This window comes from Macrobrachium nipponense, chromosome 27 (assembly GCF_015104395.2).
Source record: "Macrobrachium nipponense isolate FS-2020 chromosome 27, ASM1510439v2, whole genome shotgun sequence".
Taxonomy (NCBI): domain Eukaryota; kingdom Metazoa; phylum Arthropoda; class Malacostraca; order Decapoda; family Palaemonidae; genus Macrobrachium; species Macrobrachium nipponense.
This window is the reverse complement of record NC_087216.1, coordinates 41,901,341-41,916,822: the sequence shown is the minus strand read 5'-3', so window position 1 is coordinate 41,916,822 and position 15,482 is coordinate 41,901,341. Positions and strand designations below refer to the sequence as shown.

Below are 15,482 nucleotides of genomic sequence, written 5' to 3'. Positions count from 1 at the left end.
GAGATTTAGGATGACGTCAGTCATGCAGGTGTGTGTGTGTGTGTGTGTGGGTGGAGGAGTTCCGATAACAATAGGGAGGGAAAGAAGTCAGGTAGAAGGCAAAAAGGGACAGGTCATCGAGATGTGAACTTTAATGGTTGGAGGGCGACTAACCGCTAAAGGCTTCTTGTAAAATTAGACAGGGGACTGAAGTACAAAGAAGTATAACAGAAAAGGGGGCCTTTATTTCCTTAAGTGCAAGTGACTCTAACAGGGATTTGGCCGATGGCCGGCAGTAACGTCTGACAAGGGATGACAAGCTACCATGCAGGGGTGGATTGTCATGAAAATCATATTCGCAAGGGAGGAGGGGCTTGATTCAAAATCCAATCTCTTATGGTGGTCAAAACAGCCCAAACAAGATGAGACACATTTGACATTTCCTTTTCCCGTATTATATTTCTTTAAAATATTCTTTCAGTTTTAACAATTTGTTACGGAATATAAAAATAAAAAGAGTGTCCAAAATAGACGCTTGTAGCAATACATATTTGTGTATGTTAGAAGTTTTCTACACTAAGGTTACGTATGTATTTCTCTTAAATTCCACTCAAGTGTCACGCAGTTCATCAAGTTGCATTTGCAATCGTTCTCCTGTGAATTAATATATATATATATATATATATATATATATATATATAATAGATATAGATATATATATATATATATATATATATATATATATATATATATATATATATATATATGTGTGTGTGTGTGTGTGTGTGTGTGTGTGTGTGTGTGTGTGTAATTGCTCTGGAAAGATCTTACTTCTTAGAATTTATAACTTATGCTCCTTCTATAGCGCATTATTCCCATGGAACAACAAATTGGTAAGGACAGGTGATGTTGCTTAGGTTAGGTCCCCCATGGATTTAGATGAAGCCAGCCTTGTGCTAGCACGAGCTCTTTCTTTTCAGCAGCCCGTAATGGTTCTCCATCAAGTCCAGTCATCCATAATTGCTGGTTAATGTTCCATGTGCAATTGCAATGAGGACACTTGAAAGTAAAAAGAATATTAAGTTTTAATTTTCTGTAGGTAATTACAACTCCAAAAGTCCGCAGAAGCTTTATGTGAATGAGACCAGTTTTTTACTCATTCTTCAGTCTTCATTCCATCTTATTCCGTCACTTTCAATAACAATCCATTTAATATCAGTATTTTATCTGCAATGAGATGGCGCTACTGATAGAAAATGTTATGATCAATCTTCACGTGGGTGTCTTATCTGTCTTTAACAGTCAGATATACTAGGAAGCTTTGATGATAAGATATTAACCATGGAATCACTGATAACATTTTCATTTACCTTAATCGGTTAGTTACACCCAACCTCTCTCAGAGCTACAACGATTTAAAAGTTAATGTTATGGAGCTGCAAAATCTCCAGCAAGCAGCATGAAATCGTGGATTTTCTTGTTTATCTTGTCCAGTGTTCTCATGGTCAAGTCTATCACCATTGATTATAGTAAGTACAAAAGCTAATTTGTCAGTCTCAGATGCCAGATGCATGAAATACGGGTCCCTCTAACAGAAAAATACTCAGAATTAAGAATATGAAAAACAAAAAGCAAAGAAGCAAACATGGGAGAAAGCTGGGTACATTTTGACGTTCAAAGTGATGTTTAAAAAAAATCACTACCGTGGGTGTGTTACTTTTTTCCTTTCTCTAAAATGGCAACTGCTTCCCAGAGATTTAGGCAACTCTGAACTGAGCAACGCTTTTCCATTGTAGCTGACGGTTTAAGCCACTAATTGTTACATGCAACCGATTTAACCCTAGATAGGAATCCCTGTGCCATATGGCACAGCTCCCCAGTAACTTTTGTATTTCCCGCCGAATATTTCCTACAATTCATACTCATTGGATTCAGTTGGTTGTTTGGAGCGACGTTCAGCACATGTAAAGGGTGTAATTTGTTGCTCCTCTTCATCCACTCTTGGTGAGTACTCATGTATCCAAATGGCACAGCGTTTCCTAATAAGAGAGTATATGGTAAAAAAATATTTTTACAGAAAAGGCCATTATACCCCTTATAAATAACAAATACAATGTTTTGAGGGTGTAATAGCCTTATGATCTTGTACATAGTGAAACATGACTTACATGTCCAGGACTTACTTTCCACGACACTACAGTATTGTTTGCAAGCAATGTCAAACTAATAAATGAGGAGATTCGAGATATTTGTTTTATATTGGGTTCAAACATTTACAGTATATTAGAAACAAAGATTTGAAAGCAAAAAGGTTTTATTGCATGTACAAGCTGCATATTCACTAGAATATATCATTATAGCTGAAAACTCATGATTTTTCTGCTGAAATGTAAAAAATAAAATATGTCCGATTTTATTTATTCCAGAACCGATGTTTTATGTAGTTCCCAGGTTGCCCAGGCTGCCTGTTAGAATCTTATAAGACCCTAGTTTATATATTAGAATAATATTTTGCTCAATGACGTGCTTTTTTTTTTATTCCAGTAGCTGTATTGGTAAGATCATTTTTATTTCAAGTTTTTTATCTAATATATCAAAGGTAAATTCTATTTCGTCTAATTGCCATAAATAAAAGCCATATTTGTTCAAGAATACGAATTTTTTACTTTTATAGGTTTTTGGTATAATTAAGCATGTCTGCATATTTTTTTTCCTACAGTGATTCCATATGGATACAGGGTTTCCAAAAGAGTTACATGCTAGTAGGGTTTCTTATCTAGGGTTAAGGTGGAAAAGCCACAATTATTAGGTTTAATAATGCCCAATATTCTGAATGATGTAAACAGTGTAATAGCGTTGTTATTTCTTGTATTTAAATACCATGTTGTTATTCTGACTCTCAAGTGTTAATGCAGTATACTTATTGTGACTGTCATTTGCAGGAACTGGCTTGTTATTTTCACTGTCCCACGCACATTCCTATAAGTCCGGGTTGCTATTTTCCCAGAAACATGCAAATGTTGAGTTATCATTTTCATTATATTGTAATGAAATACAGCGGTGTTATTTTGACTTTCCATTGCAAATGCCATAATCAATCCATTGGAAATACCGGATTGCTATCTACACCTCAGTGTTAAAATACCGAGCTGTTATTTATGACGTTATTTTCAGACATGCTAAATACTGGGTACAAATGAAGATTGCTAGAGTTTTACAGCACTCACCTTCCATTCTACGGTAAAATGTATGTTCGTGAATGTGCAATGAATTAGCGGTAATGTGATTATTACTATGATTATCTGGTGTCGGGAATTTAGCCTCACGAATGGGCTCTGGTACTCTCCTCGTGGTTTTGGAGAGGGATAACCTAAGCTGACTCACACAACGGAAATTCAAGCTTGGGCATGTTGTTATGGTTGTACTACGACTGAATTACGACATAATTGCGCTCAAGTCTCCATGTTTCTCTCACAGTTGTTGAGTTTCACGACGTCTGCCGAGTTGTTTGGTGGCAAATAGCTGGTGCACGTCGTTGTCGCGGTCGAGCCACGTTAACTGTCAAAAGTCCCCATGTCACGCCAACATACGAGAGAGTGTGTTATTCTTCTCGACTGACGTAATGTGATTACGACAGACATAAGTAGCAAATTTCGACGTACTGTGTCCATTACGTTACGTGATGTGTTGCAGCAACCCCTCAACTTACGAAATAAGGGTACGCTGTGTCATGTGCGTCCCCAGCATTTATTTTTATATTTTGCTTAATATATATTTGGGATTCAAGATATTCATTATTTTTATATGGTCTAAGATATCATATACATAAAAACAACCTTAAAGGGATTATATTTTGTAACAATATAAATATTTCTGACTTGTAACTTATATTCATCACTTTCACTGAATTTTCTCTTCAAAAAAATATATTAGTTAGTACCTTAATTGCAGTCAATTAGAATTTTTACTTAAATCAGAAAAGGCATTTTCTAATTTCAGTAAAAATTGCATTTTCGATTTTCAATATTCTTGATATATACTTTGAGAATATCTTATAGAGATAAATATGACACTGAATAAAACTCACAAAAAACGAGTTAGGAAATAATATAAATATTTTAGAATTTAAAGATGTATTTTGATATTTAAAAAGTTACTTCAATTTACTTTTATAAAGTATGTACAAGAACGTTCTATTGCTTTCTTGTTTTATATCACTGAATCTTGTCAATGAACAGAGCCTGTAGGGGAGTTGAAAATATGAAGGTGATCTCATTGAGCCTTGCAAGCCATGATTCCTCTCTCACGGCCTGGAGGAGTCAGGTTCTGTAATAAAGCTTTGTCAGACCTCCAGTGAACATGTAGGGCCTCAGCAGTCACCAAGTCTTCTTGATCTGCCTAATTTGTGGCATTAGGATGCTTTGTTAAAATTAAATTGTGAAACACACAAGCGTACAACACCATTGACTCGATACGGTCATTCCAAAGATGTATGGGAGTGTGAAACTCTCTGAATCTGTGGGAGACAAATTAAAGATATTGATTTAGTTATTAGATGGTATACAAAAGGTATTTCATGTTGTTATCAACTGCTGTCACTTAGTATACAATGTGGGGATGTGACCTTTTGGAACCCGTAAGATGGCCCTTGTGAGGCGGGACGATGTTTATAACAACCAAAAATCTATGGCTGAAGGCCAATATTACTGAAAGAACGAGTTTACACAAACTCTGGCCTTTAGTTTTAAAAAACTATATTTACATTTAAATTATGTGTAGGTCCAGAAATTAATGAGGTGGTTGATTGCAAGTCCACCAGAAACACGTGGCTGGGAGATGAACCAGAGATATGATTCGTGCAAATCGGGTTATTTAAATGCAAGCGTTATTTCCAGGGATCCCAATATATCTCCGACAATCAGGCACAGCATTTGTCTGCAAAGAGATTGCATTCTAGCATCAGTACTAAGGCGAGGGACATGTGGGACACGTTACACACTACTTGCACTTAACATTACATATTAAAGCTAACTCAAGGTGGCATAAAATGACTGGGAGCTTATACAGGATGGAATACTATAAACTAGGGGGATGCCTAATATCATTACTAGCATCACAAGGGGAATTAATCACAGCATTGAACCAAAATTGAGGAGTGAGAAGCTGAACAAAGAAGGGGGGAAGGTTGCTTTGGGGGAATGAAATGAAATACAGACAAAAGGCAAAATTGATTCACTGTCTGCACTAGAAATTACATCTCACATACCTGGAAATCCTGGGTCTGGTTGTCTTCTCATCTGCTGATATTTCTGTGCACTAGGGACGGTATAAGAACACTTGTGGGATCCCTCAGAGGAAGCAGGGGAGCGAAAGGGGTGAAGTGGAGCTTGCAGGATCTGAGAAAGTTCTGAGAAAGAGCTGCTGTGGCCCCATCCTTTTAAAATCTCGGCCTGGTGAGGCACCCTCCCTCATTCAGGACACCTGTGGAGAGTAAATCTAGGCAACCAATGGGAGTAGAGCTGACTTAGGGAAAACAGAGGCTTTCAGTTCAGAGGGGCAACTCGAAAATGTGTGCAATTATTTATAAAGGGATATTACTTTTCCTTGGTTCTGGCTTAAAATCCTAAACAATGTTAAATATGTTTCATTTCTATAGAAAAGAAAGGGTATACAAAAGGTATTTCATATAAATACCCTTTTGTGAACAATATCTACCTGTTTGCTAGTATGCCAAAGGGACTCTCCACTGTATGTCTTGCCCTGCCCTGTTGGTAATTATAGATGCGCTCATGTGCTGTTAGATTTCGTGCAGGGTAACGGTTTCATCAGATACTTCTTCAGAGTGAAGGCTTTATATCCAATGAAGAAATAGGGGACTGGGAGTTTGTCTTCAGTTTCGTTTGGCAATCTTTCAGGGGCAGGCAGACTGGCTTCATTAAGATCAAGCATTTGGCAGAGTTGTATCTTAGCAAAGACACCATCATCTGACTCGGATCCTATGGCACCTACATCAACGTCCAGGACTTTGTATTCAGCATCAACAACTCTGAGTAGAATTACAGTGTAGAATTTCGTATAGTTGAAGTAATTGGTGGGTTCTGGATTCTGATGTGTTTCCCATCTACTGCTCCAAGGGTTTGTGAGAAATTCCAGCATTCTTCAAACCCATGGGTTACTTCCTTCCATTGCTCTGGGTCGTAGGTAACTGCATCACCTCATCTATACGCAGTCACTATGGCCTACAAGTTTCAGGCACAATACCACAGATTGTGTTGGGAGCTACTCGGAATTGGAAGGACAGGCTTTTGTAGGCTTCTCCAGTTGCAAGGAAACACAGGGTAATTGCAACATGCAGGCCTGGCTCAATGGGTCTTCTCTAGAATGTGAGGTTTTTCTTGATGTAGAGAGAGTAGGTACTGTTCAACAATTTTATTGAAAACCTTCTCTGTAATCCAAATAAAGCTCCGGTACAGTCCTGGAGTTTCAGTTGCCAATTCTTTCATCAAGTTGTTGTAGTAACCTTTCGCCTCTCTTCTTTGTAAGTAAGGCCATATCCAGCATCTCCATTTACATCTTTTTGGTTTCAAGATCAACTATCAGATTCAAATATTGCTGGTTTTTCACAGATTCCTGGTCCTGTCCGCCATCTTGTGCCTCTGTCAGTGCCTGGATCCGGAATGAGTGTCGAATTATCACCACATGCTTTTATATACAATTCAACATGTTCACAACACAGTTATGTACGTCATAATGTCGTTGGGTACATTGGCATGTGTCTTACTAATGACGTAATTGCCTTTACATTAGTCGCCATCTGAAAAAAAAACGCTAAAAGTGGGAGTGGCCTAGATCACCGGTGAAATACATGTACGACTATGTATGCTGGCAATCTCATCTCGATGTACATAATGCTGTTGTAATAATACATTGTATACTGTGTACTGGTGTCGTAATCAGCTGATTTTTTTTTTTTTTTTTTTTTTTTTTTTTTTTAGCCCAAGGTCCGCAACTGACGCCAAACCAAGCCATTATGCCGGTTGCGGTCTTGAAACTTCGATCTGTGAGTTAGCCTTAAAGTTACTTAAGCACAAAGGGAACCAGTTTCCCTGCTTTCTGATTTCTTTTTCCCTTGCCATATCGAGAAAGTAGGTGAAGATTTTGTCAGGAAAAATGGAGCTCACATTTTTTGCAATAACTGGTGTCCCAGTAATTGATTCATTGGAGAATGTGGAACAGAATGTGAATCTAAGGCGAATATTGAGTGAATAAGACACCTGGAAATTTCACTAAGCATGAAAAGAAAATAAGGGCGTGCCATTCCCCCCTTTTTTCACTAAACTGGTAAAAGAGACTTTAAAAAATAAATGAAAAGTAATCTGAAAATAATAAATGAAAGAGAATGTAACCTCTGCAAGTACATAAGCCGTTATGAGTGTCCTCTACTGATTCCATTTAGCAGTAACTTAAGTTTATTCATCAACCGGCATTTTCACTTCATAAGGTGTTAGCACCTTACGCAGAGCTGCACCCACTTTTCAGCTCTTTACCCAGTTCCTAGTTCCACCTTTAGATCCATAAAATTATTTTCATTCACTCTCTGAATCCCCACACTTTGCTGTCCAACCACTCCAATGCCCTCTTTAACTCGCTTTAGTGCTGGAAGGTTGAAAGTGCCCAAGTACTTAGCTGGACCTACGTTTCATGGTTCATTCAATTGGCATTTTCAGTATTTGATGACCATTTTACGTGAATGACTATGACAACGTCTTCAAAATTATTCGCTTGTTGCCATTACTTGTCACTAATTCACATTCCTCAGTGCTTCTGCGTTTCCGGATTCATGGATTAGGTGACCCGTTCTCTCGGTCTTTGCAAAAAAAAATATATATATATATAAATAAATAAAAAAAAAAGTAATAATAGGTCTGTTTCAAGTCACTGATTTATTTAGCTGTTTATTCATCAAACTAAGTTGCACTAACGTCAATATACCCACCAATTTTACCAACAGAAAATTTCGATAATTTAATCTTGCCACCAATATAGGGTACTTGCTGCATATTTTCGACGAATAATGTAAATAATTGTTATTAATATCATTAATTAATATCATAATGAACATAAATTTTCATGGAGGAAGTCAGAAATAAAGTTGCAGTGCAATCATCTATAGAAAATAATGTCTATATGTGGAAGAGGAACAACAACAAAAAACAAAAGGCCTGAACCTCATTATAACAAATAACGATGTGCTGACCATGATGGAATAATAAATAAAGCTACTTATAACGGATTATTGATAGAGATATTTATACAAATATTTACCACCAACTAATCAAAGGAACTTACACTTAAACCTATGGTATGCAAGTTGTAGTGCAGCCCCATATCTGAGGACATGGTTTAAATGGGCCCAATCTAACAAAATGTGGCATCTGAAGAGCACTACAGATGACACAGTGAAGACTGTGATCTTGAAAAGGGGAAAGAGGAGAGAGACCTATTAAAAGATACTGAACAGTGATGTTGGAAAGAGACCAAAGGGAATAGAAGTGAGGGGAAAACAGGCCCTATCAAGAGCTTTCAGTTGGGCCGACAGTGTCCCACACATTACAAACTTTAGGTTTAGCCTAGGAGCATCATCATCATCATTGTCTCCAAAGTATTGTATTGCGAAGGGCCTCTGAAATCCCACCACTTTCTCGTGCTTAATCTTTCACAGATCTCTACTCATTTCCAGGCTCCCTTCAAATAGCTCTCATCAAAGTAGTAGACTTGGCTCTTTCCACGCTTATGGTGCCCACATAAACATAGCTAGTGCTATCCTAAACTATTTTTTCTAACTCTACACTGGCCTCTTTCTTCCAATGATTCATGGCACTGAAGCAAACCAGATCGTACTAGACTGACGTTTTATCTTACACTCATATACAATTTAGTTTATTTCAGTTCCTGATATTTTTTCAGCTTGCCCATTGTTTTAGCTGTCTTTTCAGTCTTTCTCTAAATTCTAATTTAAGAGAACCTGTGCTGAATATCATTGTCTTTTTAATATATTTAATTTTTAATAATAGAAGCATTTTAAGTTCAATCTCTCGACATATGATGCATTCAACTGTGCAGTCTTTATAAAGCTCCTAGTGTTTTACTGATTATAAACAGTATGATTTGCATATTTTACGTCTGTCAAGTTTCAATGTTACTCCAGGTTAAACCCTCTCTTCCAACTCCAACCACTTTTAATTTTCTGTAAAAGAAAACTATTGTACCGGCTTTGTCTGCCCATTTGATCTCAGATCTAAAAAAACTACTGATGTTCGAGGGCTGCAAATTGGTATTTTGATTATACTCTCCAATCATCAAACATACCAAATTGCAACCCTCTGGCCTCAGTAGTTTTTATTTTATTTAAGGTTAACGTTAGCCATGGCTCGTGCATCTGGCAGCGCTTTCTGGAGCCACGAGATGCACCCTCACTCTACCGCATCTGGTGAACAACTGGAGAGCTGACAGTCATAGTCGATGGTTTTATACAGCATTATACAATGTACAGAAAACTCAACTGGGCCAAAGAAACTTCGGCGCAGTGTTTTTGTTTTGATTATAATGTCTACGAGAGGGCAAACAAAAAAGGGGCATTCCTTTGTAGTACATCATTGTTTACTGTAAATTCACTTGACAAGACCCCGTCAACATTGCAGTACATATTTTAAAGAAATGTCACTGGACGCCCAGCCATGAGGCTTAAGGCTGGGGGGTCTGGAGTGAGAGGTTTCCCAGTAGTCCAGCAGAACTTCAGAAAAGCATGCTTTGACTTCATTATGAAGTTTTTTTGTGGATTCTTTTTCTTTAGGCCAACCTGAATCACAATCAGCCAGGTGCCAACTTGGCACCCTTGAGGAGTTTTTTTTATCAGCAAAAAACAAAATTGCCGCCAGCTTTTTCTGATAAATTCCATTTCGGGTCATATCTTCACTTGTAGACCAATTAGAAACACGATCTAGGTGTCCAAGCCCATGTCTTTAAGGTTAAGGAATCCATATATGATAAAATAAACAGTGTTTGAATGAAAGTTAGCATCAAATCTCACGATCTCTTTAAAATAAATGATAAATAGTTGTCAAAAGTTATGGAAATTTGGTTTTCAGCTACTTTCTCAACTAAGATCACAAGTTTTGTTTTTATGCCCATGATTTATGGTCAGTGAATCCAAATATGATGAACTAAAGAGGTTTTGCATAAATGAAATGAAAAACAATTACCTGTGATTTATGGAAAATACGCTATTCAGTCAGGCCTCCAATTGAAGCACATATAGTATCCCGATTCTGGTACCCAAAATTTAATTATTTTACAGGAATTTCATGATGCTGTTTATTCTTCTTTTCAGATCACCCTAACCAATACTTGTTATAGCAGTATATATATAAATACTTTATTTTCAGGCACGTGTTGATGTCAATTATTATTATATTTCTATACTTTATATTATAGACAACTGACGTGTCAAGTGAATTTGATGAATATCATTTAACAATAGATTCATCTGACCGTCAGAAGATTCACAATGCTCTTAAGAATTACAGTGATCCACTAGCAACAGAGACTAACCCAAGAGGCCTAGTCAGCATCATCAATGGATCGTATACATCAGACAATGTCAATGCTGATGAAGCTGTCAAACTTGGGAGACAGCAGATGATTGAATGTGAATCTGGATTGCCAAAAAGCTCTAACAAGACCTTAGCTAAGAAGGTGACAACAATGGTGTCAACCAAGAAAAGTATTAAACTGGATGGAAAGCCAGTGTATGATACAGAATTGATCTGCACTCGATTTATGTGTCTCCAACAAAGTAAGGACATTGACATGAAGGATGCCCTCTCGTATGAGCTGTCCCCCGTACCAACATTTCTATTTGATGTGAGTAGTCTGATGCGCACTCAGTCAAAAGCAGTCCTTAAAACCAAACTCTATAGCTTTGAACGATCTAGTAGAGTCCATGGTACACCAGATACTGTCATCACCGACAGATGTGCTATGTTATGGACCACAAATGGAACAGTCAAAGATTTTGTGACCAACTGTATGGGAACCATCAATACCATCTAGCACAGATGACCAGAGCAAATTGCTCAGGTAATGGTGCAAGCCGAAGGTATGAGTTGAAATTAAGCACACCCTTACCTGCACAGAAAGTGATACTTAATGACACCTTCAACAAAATGCAACATACAGAGTAATCAGTCAAAACTGGTGATAACGGGAAATGATCAACACCACCGCAAATACTGAACAATTCCATTCTACACAGGCAAGATCTGAAAACAAATCATTAAAGAGCTGATGTCATCATCAACCATCATTTAGTTCGTATTGCATCAGGCAACTCACATCAAAATGATCTATTACGACACTGATGTTTTTATCCCTCTCATTCATTTCTACATTGAATACAAAATGTCTGCAAATGTTAGCATGGAGTGTCCATGTGCTGGTCGAACAATAATAGACATTCGTCAAATGCATCACAAAATGCCTGCCTGCTGTGCACACCCTGACTGGGTGTGACACAGTTTTGTTCATATATGGAGTTGGAAAGGTCACAGCTTTAAAAGTGTTGATGGGTGGACATAACCTACCCTTGCTTTGGTCAACTGTAAACGGACAAAATTAATTTAATTTCAGAGGCATGTTATGGTATCAAACATGAAGATATGAACAGTCTATGTCGCCAACAGTGGAAGTCAGAGGTGGCAAACACAAAGATAACTTCTCCAAAATTGAAGGCGCTGCCTCCTTCACATGATGTATTTGTGGAACATGTACTTCGTTCTCATCTTCAAGTTGTTATATGGAAATCGACAATGCATTCAGACCCCAAGACCTTGACCCTAGCCAATGGATGGCATCATGATGAAGATTGTGTGACGATGCATCCGACAACACTACCTTCAGATATATCTCCCATTCCATTGAACATTTTGTACCATATTAAATGTGGATGTTCCAGCAATTGTCATTGTCCTTCAGGAAGATGTGATTGTGTTGTAGCACGGATGTCCTATTCAGTGTTTTGTAAATGTAATGCTGGACCAGATTGTTACAATGAACACACCAAGACAATGTACGATGCAACAGAAGATGATGATTGAACAAACATTTATATTTATTCAAATATTAAAGGACATTTTAATCTAAAAAGGTTTATTTGAGTTTCTAAATATAAATCATAATTATGTGTATGTATTCCAAAATCAAATACAAATATAACATGTTCTGCAATTGAACACTTGATTTCCAGAAATATCTACAGGTTAAGTTTTTATATGTTCTACAATTGAACACTTTTGGTTTTGTGAAATTCTTATATGTTAATTTATTTCTTTAATTGCGTCTTCAACCCAAAAAGCAAGCTTTATGCAGATATAAAAACTATGCTATATTATGTAGTTGTAAGAACGATATTCGGGCCGAATGTTTGCCCTACCTTTGTAAATATCTTTTTTCCCATATGTATGTTCCTTCTCTTCGAGATACTAAATTATAGAGTGATTCACAAAATATAGGGGTATTTCCGGTTGTGAAAAAAGCATTCTGCCCTTTTGTTTATGTTTGTTCATGCGTGCGTGATGGGCACTACGTTTTCGTCCGCATGCCGCCTTATGTACAGCCTCTCTGTGGAATAAAGTTAGTTTGATCTCCCTCCTTGTCTGACTCAGTCCCCACAACTGGTGACCTTTTGGAGTAGGTGACTCAAGTGGTTTTGGCTTTCACCATTAAGGGACTAATTATCACTGCTCACCTCAGAGAACCTTTAACAGACCCATACAATGCTTAGGCTAGGTTCTCTGGTACTCCTCAACACCATTAGTGGACTCGAAATGGCACGTCCCCACAGAAGGGTTTGGCATTTGATCTTACGGTTTGGCCCGCCATTCACGACCCCCATTGACCGTAAGAGTGAGCTGATCAGACAATGGAGGACTTGGCTCAATCTTGTTACTTCTCCTGGCCCGTGCCCTCTGGAGCCTCGACACCTCGGCACACAGGACGATCCATACTCTCGCTAAGGACCTCCCTGACAACCATGACCACGCCCCGAACAACCGTGCCAGCGGAGCCCTCCATCAAACTGCCACCTTTCTCCAGGCAGGACGTTGCAACCTGGCTATACCGGGCTGAGATCCAGTTCCGGATCCACGGCATCACCAGAAACGGTGCCAAGGCGGACCTCATCACTGGAGCCTTTCCGGAGGACATTTTTCACCGCCTCACCCTATGGATATGCAGCCAGCCTGGGGAGCTGCTCTATGAAGGGCTGAAGACACAGCTCATTCAGGCTTTCTCCCTCCTGGTTCCCCAAAGGCCGGCCGGACCACATCTTCGAACTTGGGTGGTCAATCCTATGATCTGGAGACTAGCCTGGAGCAAGCTCCAGGACCTAGTCCTTCTGCCAGAGGTGGACCCCAAAGAGGCAGGAAGGAGGTGAGCATCCTCCAACAACTTTTCCTCCGCCAGCTCGCGCCCGAGATCCACAGCCAGATCCCAAACACAGAGGACTGGGACACGGAGAGCCTGGTGGAACGAGCTTTCGCCCTCTTCGCCACCACCCAGGCCACAAAACTCTTCACCCAGCAGGAGGAACTGAAGAAGCGGTGATCAGCACTGCCTATCACAAGAAAGGACCAGTGAAGCCCCTCTTGGACATCAGTTGGTGTCGCTTCCACTGTCAGTTTGGCATCAGGGTGAGGTGCGAGCGAGCTGCTCCTTTTGACCTTCAAAAAACGGTGGAGGCAGTGCCCAAGACAGGCCCCCATGGCAGCGGTAGTAACGAAGTCCTGCCCCAGAGGTTTCCACGTCGAGGACAGCATCTCTGGCCGCAGGATGCCGGTAGACACTGGCGCCATGCAGTCGGTATTCCCTCCATTAGGTGAGGACCACAGCCACACCCCCAATGACCTGACTGCCCTCATTTCCTGGGCCAGACTACACCTGGCCTTTCATCCTCACTGATTTGTATGAACCCCTCTCCTGGGGGCAGACTTCCTTGCCCACCACAGCCTCTTGGTAGATGTGGCCCGCCAATGCTTTCTGGACACTGAGACCTGCCTTTCCCGCCCACTCACCACAGAACCGAGGGCACCCACCATCAACTCCATTTTTACCCACCACAGGTACGCCTCCCTTCTACAAGAGTTCCTGGACGTCTTCCGCCCCGAGCTTTGCCAGGTGGCAGGGGCCGCGCCCAAGCAAGGTGTCTACCACTACATAGAGACCAAGCACCCCCCAACGCACTTCAAGTTCCACCACATCTTGCCGACCCAAGCTCCCTCCAGGAATCCAAGACTGTGTTCAAGGAGATGGAGAAGCTGTGAGCCGTGGGCATTTCCCCCCTCACTCGGTGAAGAAGGCAGAGGGTACACGGAGGCCCTGCAGTGACTAACGGCGACTGAACCTCGTCACCATGCCGATAGTTACCCCTGCCCAACCATGCAGGACCTCACCAGGCACCTCCTGGAGCCAAGGTCTTCTCCAAGATTGATCTGCTATAGTCCTATTTTCAGGGCTTCCCGTCCAACCTGATGACATCCTGAAGACAGCGATCATCATGCTCTTTGGGTCCTTCATGTTCGCCTTCTCCACCTTCAGTCTGAGGACGCCTCATGGACAGCATTTTCCAGATCGCCGGTGGAGCACCTGAACCACGTCTGGGCCGTCATCAAGCGCCTGCAGGAGAACAGACTTGTTGTCCGCTTCGATAAGTGCACCTTCAACACCAAGAAGGTGGATTTCTTTGGCCATGAGATTACCGTCAGCAGGAGTTCGTCCCATGGCATCAAAGGTGGCTGCAGTGGAGAAGTTCCTGAGACCAACGACCATCAAGAGTTCATCAGGATTTAAACTATTACCGCATATTCATCCCAGACATCACCCGCATCATGTGGCCTTTGACCAAGGACCTGAAGGGCAAATCCAAGAAGATGACGTGGGGAGAAGACCATCAGCGTGCCTTTGACCAAGTCTTCCCTCAGCAGAGCCACCCCCTGGCTCACCAGGATCCTGATGCGCCCCTGACTCTCACCACCGATGCCAGCAACATTGCATGCGGTGCCATCCTGGAGCTGGTCAACGGGGTCCTCACGCCACTAGCCTTCTTCAGTAAGAAGCTAAAACCTGCTGAGACCTGCTACAGCACCTTCGACCATGAGTTCCTTGCTGTGTACCAGGCTGTCTGCCACTTCAAATATCTCCTTACCATAAGGACGGACCACCAGCTACTGGTCCACGCCTTCATCAAAGTGGGTGACTCCTGGTAGAACACGCCCCAGGTGGAAGAAACCCCGTAGCCAACACCCTCTCAAGGATTGAGATCAACTCCCTTCACCTCGGCGTAAAGTACGAGGACCTAGTGCGTGAGCAAGCCTCCGACTCTGAAGTACCTGCCTACCGGACTGCCATTACCGCCCTTACCTCGCCCTCCTCTGGGAGGACATCCCCTT

The 15,482-nt window shown here is 40.6% G+C and overlaps 1 protein-coding gene across 3 annotated transcripts in view; it reads left to right on the top strand.

Moving 5' to 3' along the window:
* Positions 1 to 1,353: 1,353 nt before the first annotated feature.
* LOC135201052 (uncharacterized) overlaps positions 1,354 to 15,482 on the top strand; it is a 72,865-nt gene continuing 58,736 nt past the window's right edge. For all 3 annotated transcript variants that reach the window (XM_064229903.1, XM_064229902.1, XM_064229901.1), the window contains exon 1: positions 1,354 to 1,508. In XM_064229903.1, coding sequence (XP_064085973.1) covers positions 1,439 to 1,508 — 70 coding nt within the window. In that variant the 5' untranslated portion in view covers positions 1,354 to 1,438. The remainder of the gene's footprint in view (positions 1,509 to 15,482) is intronic.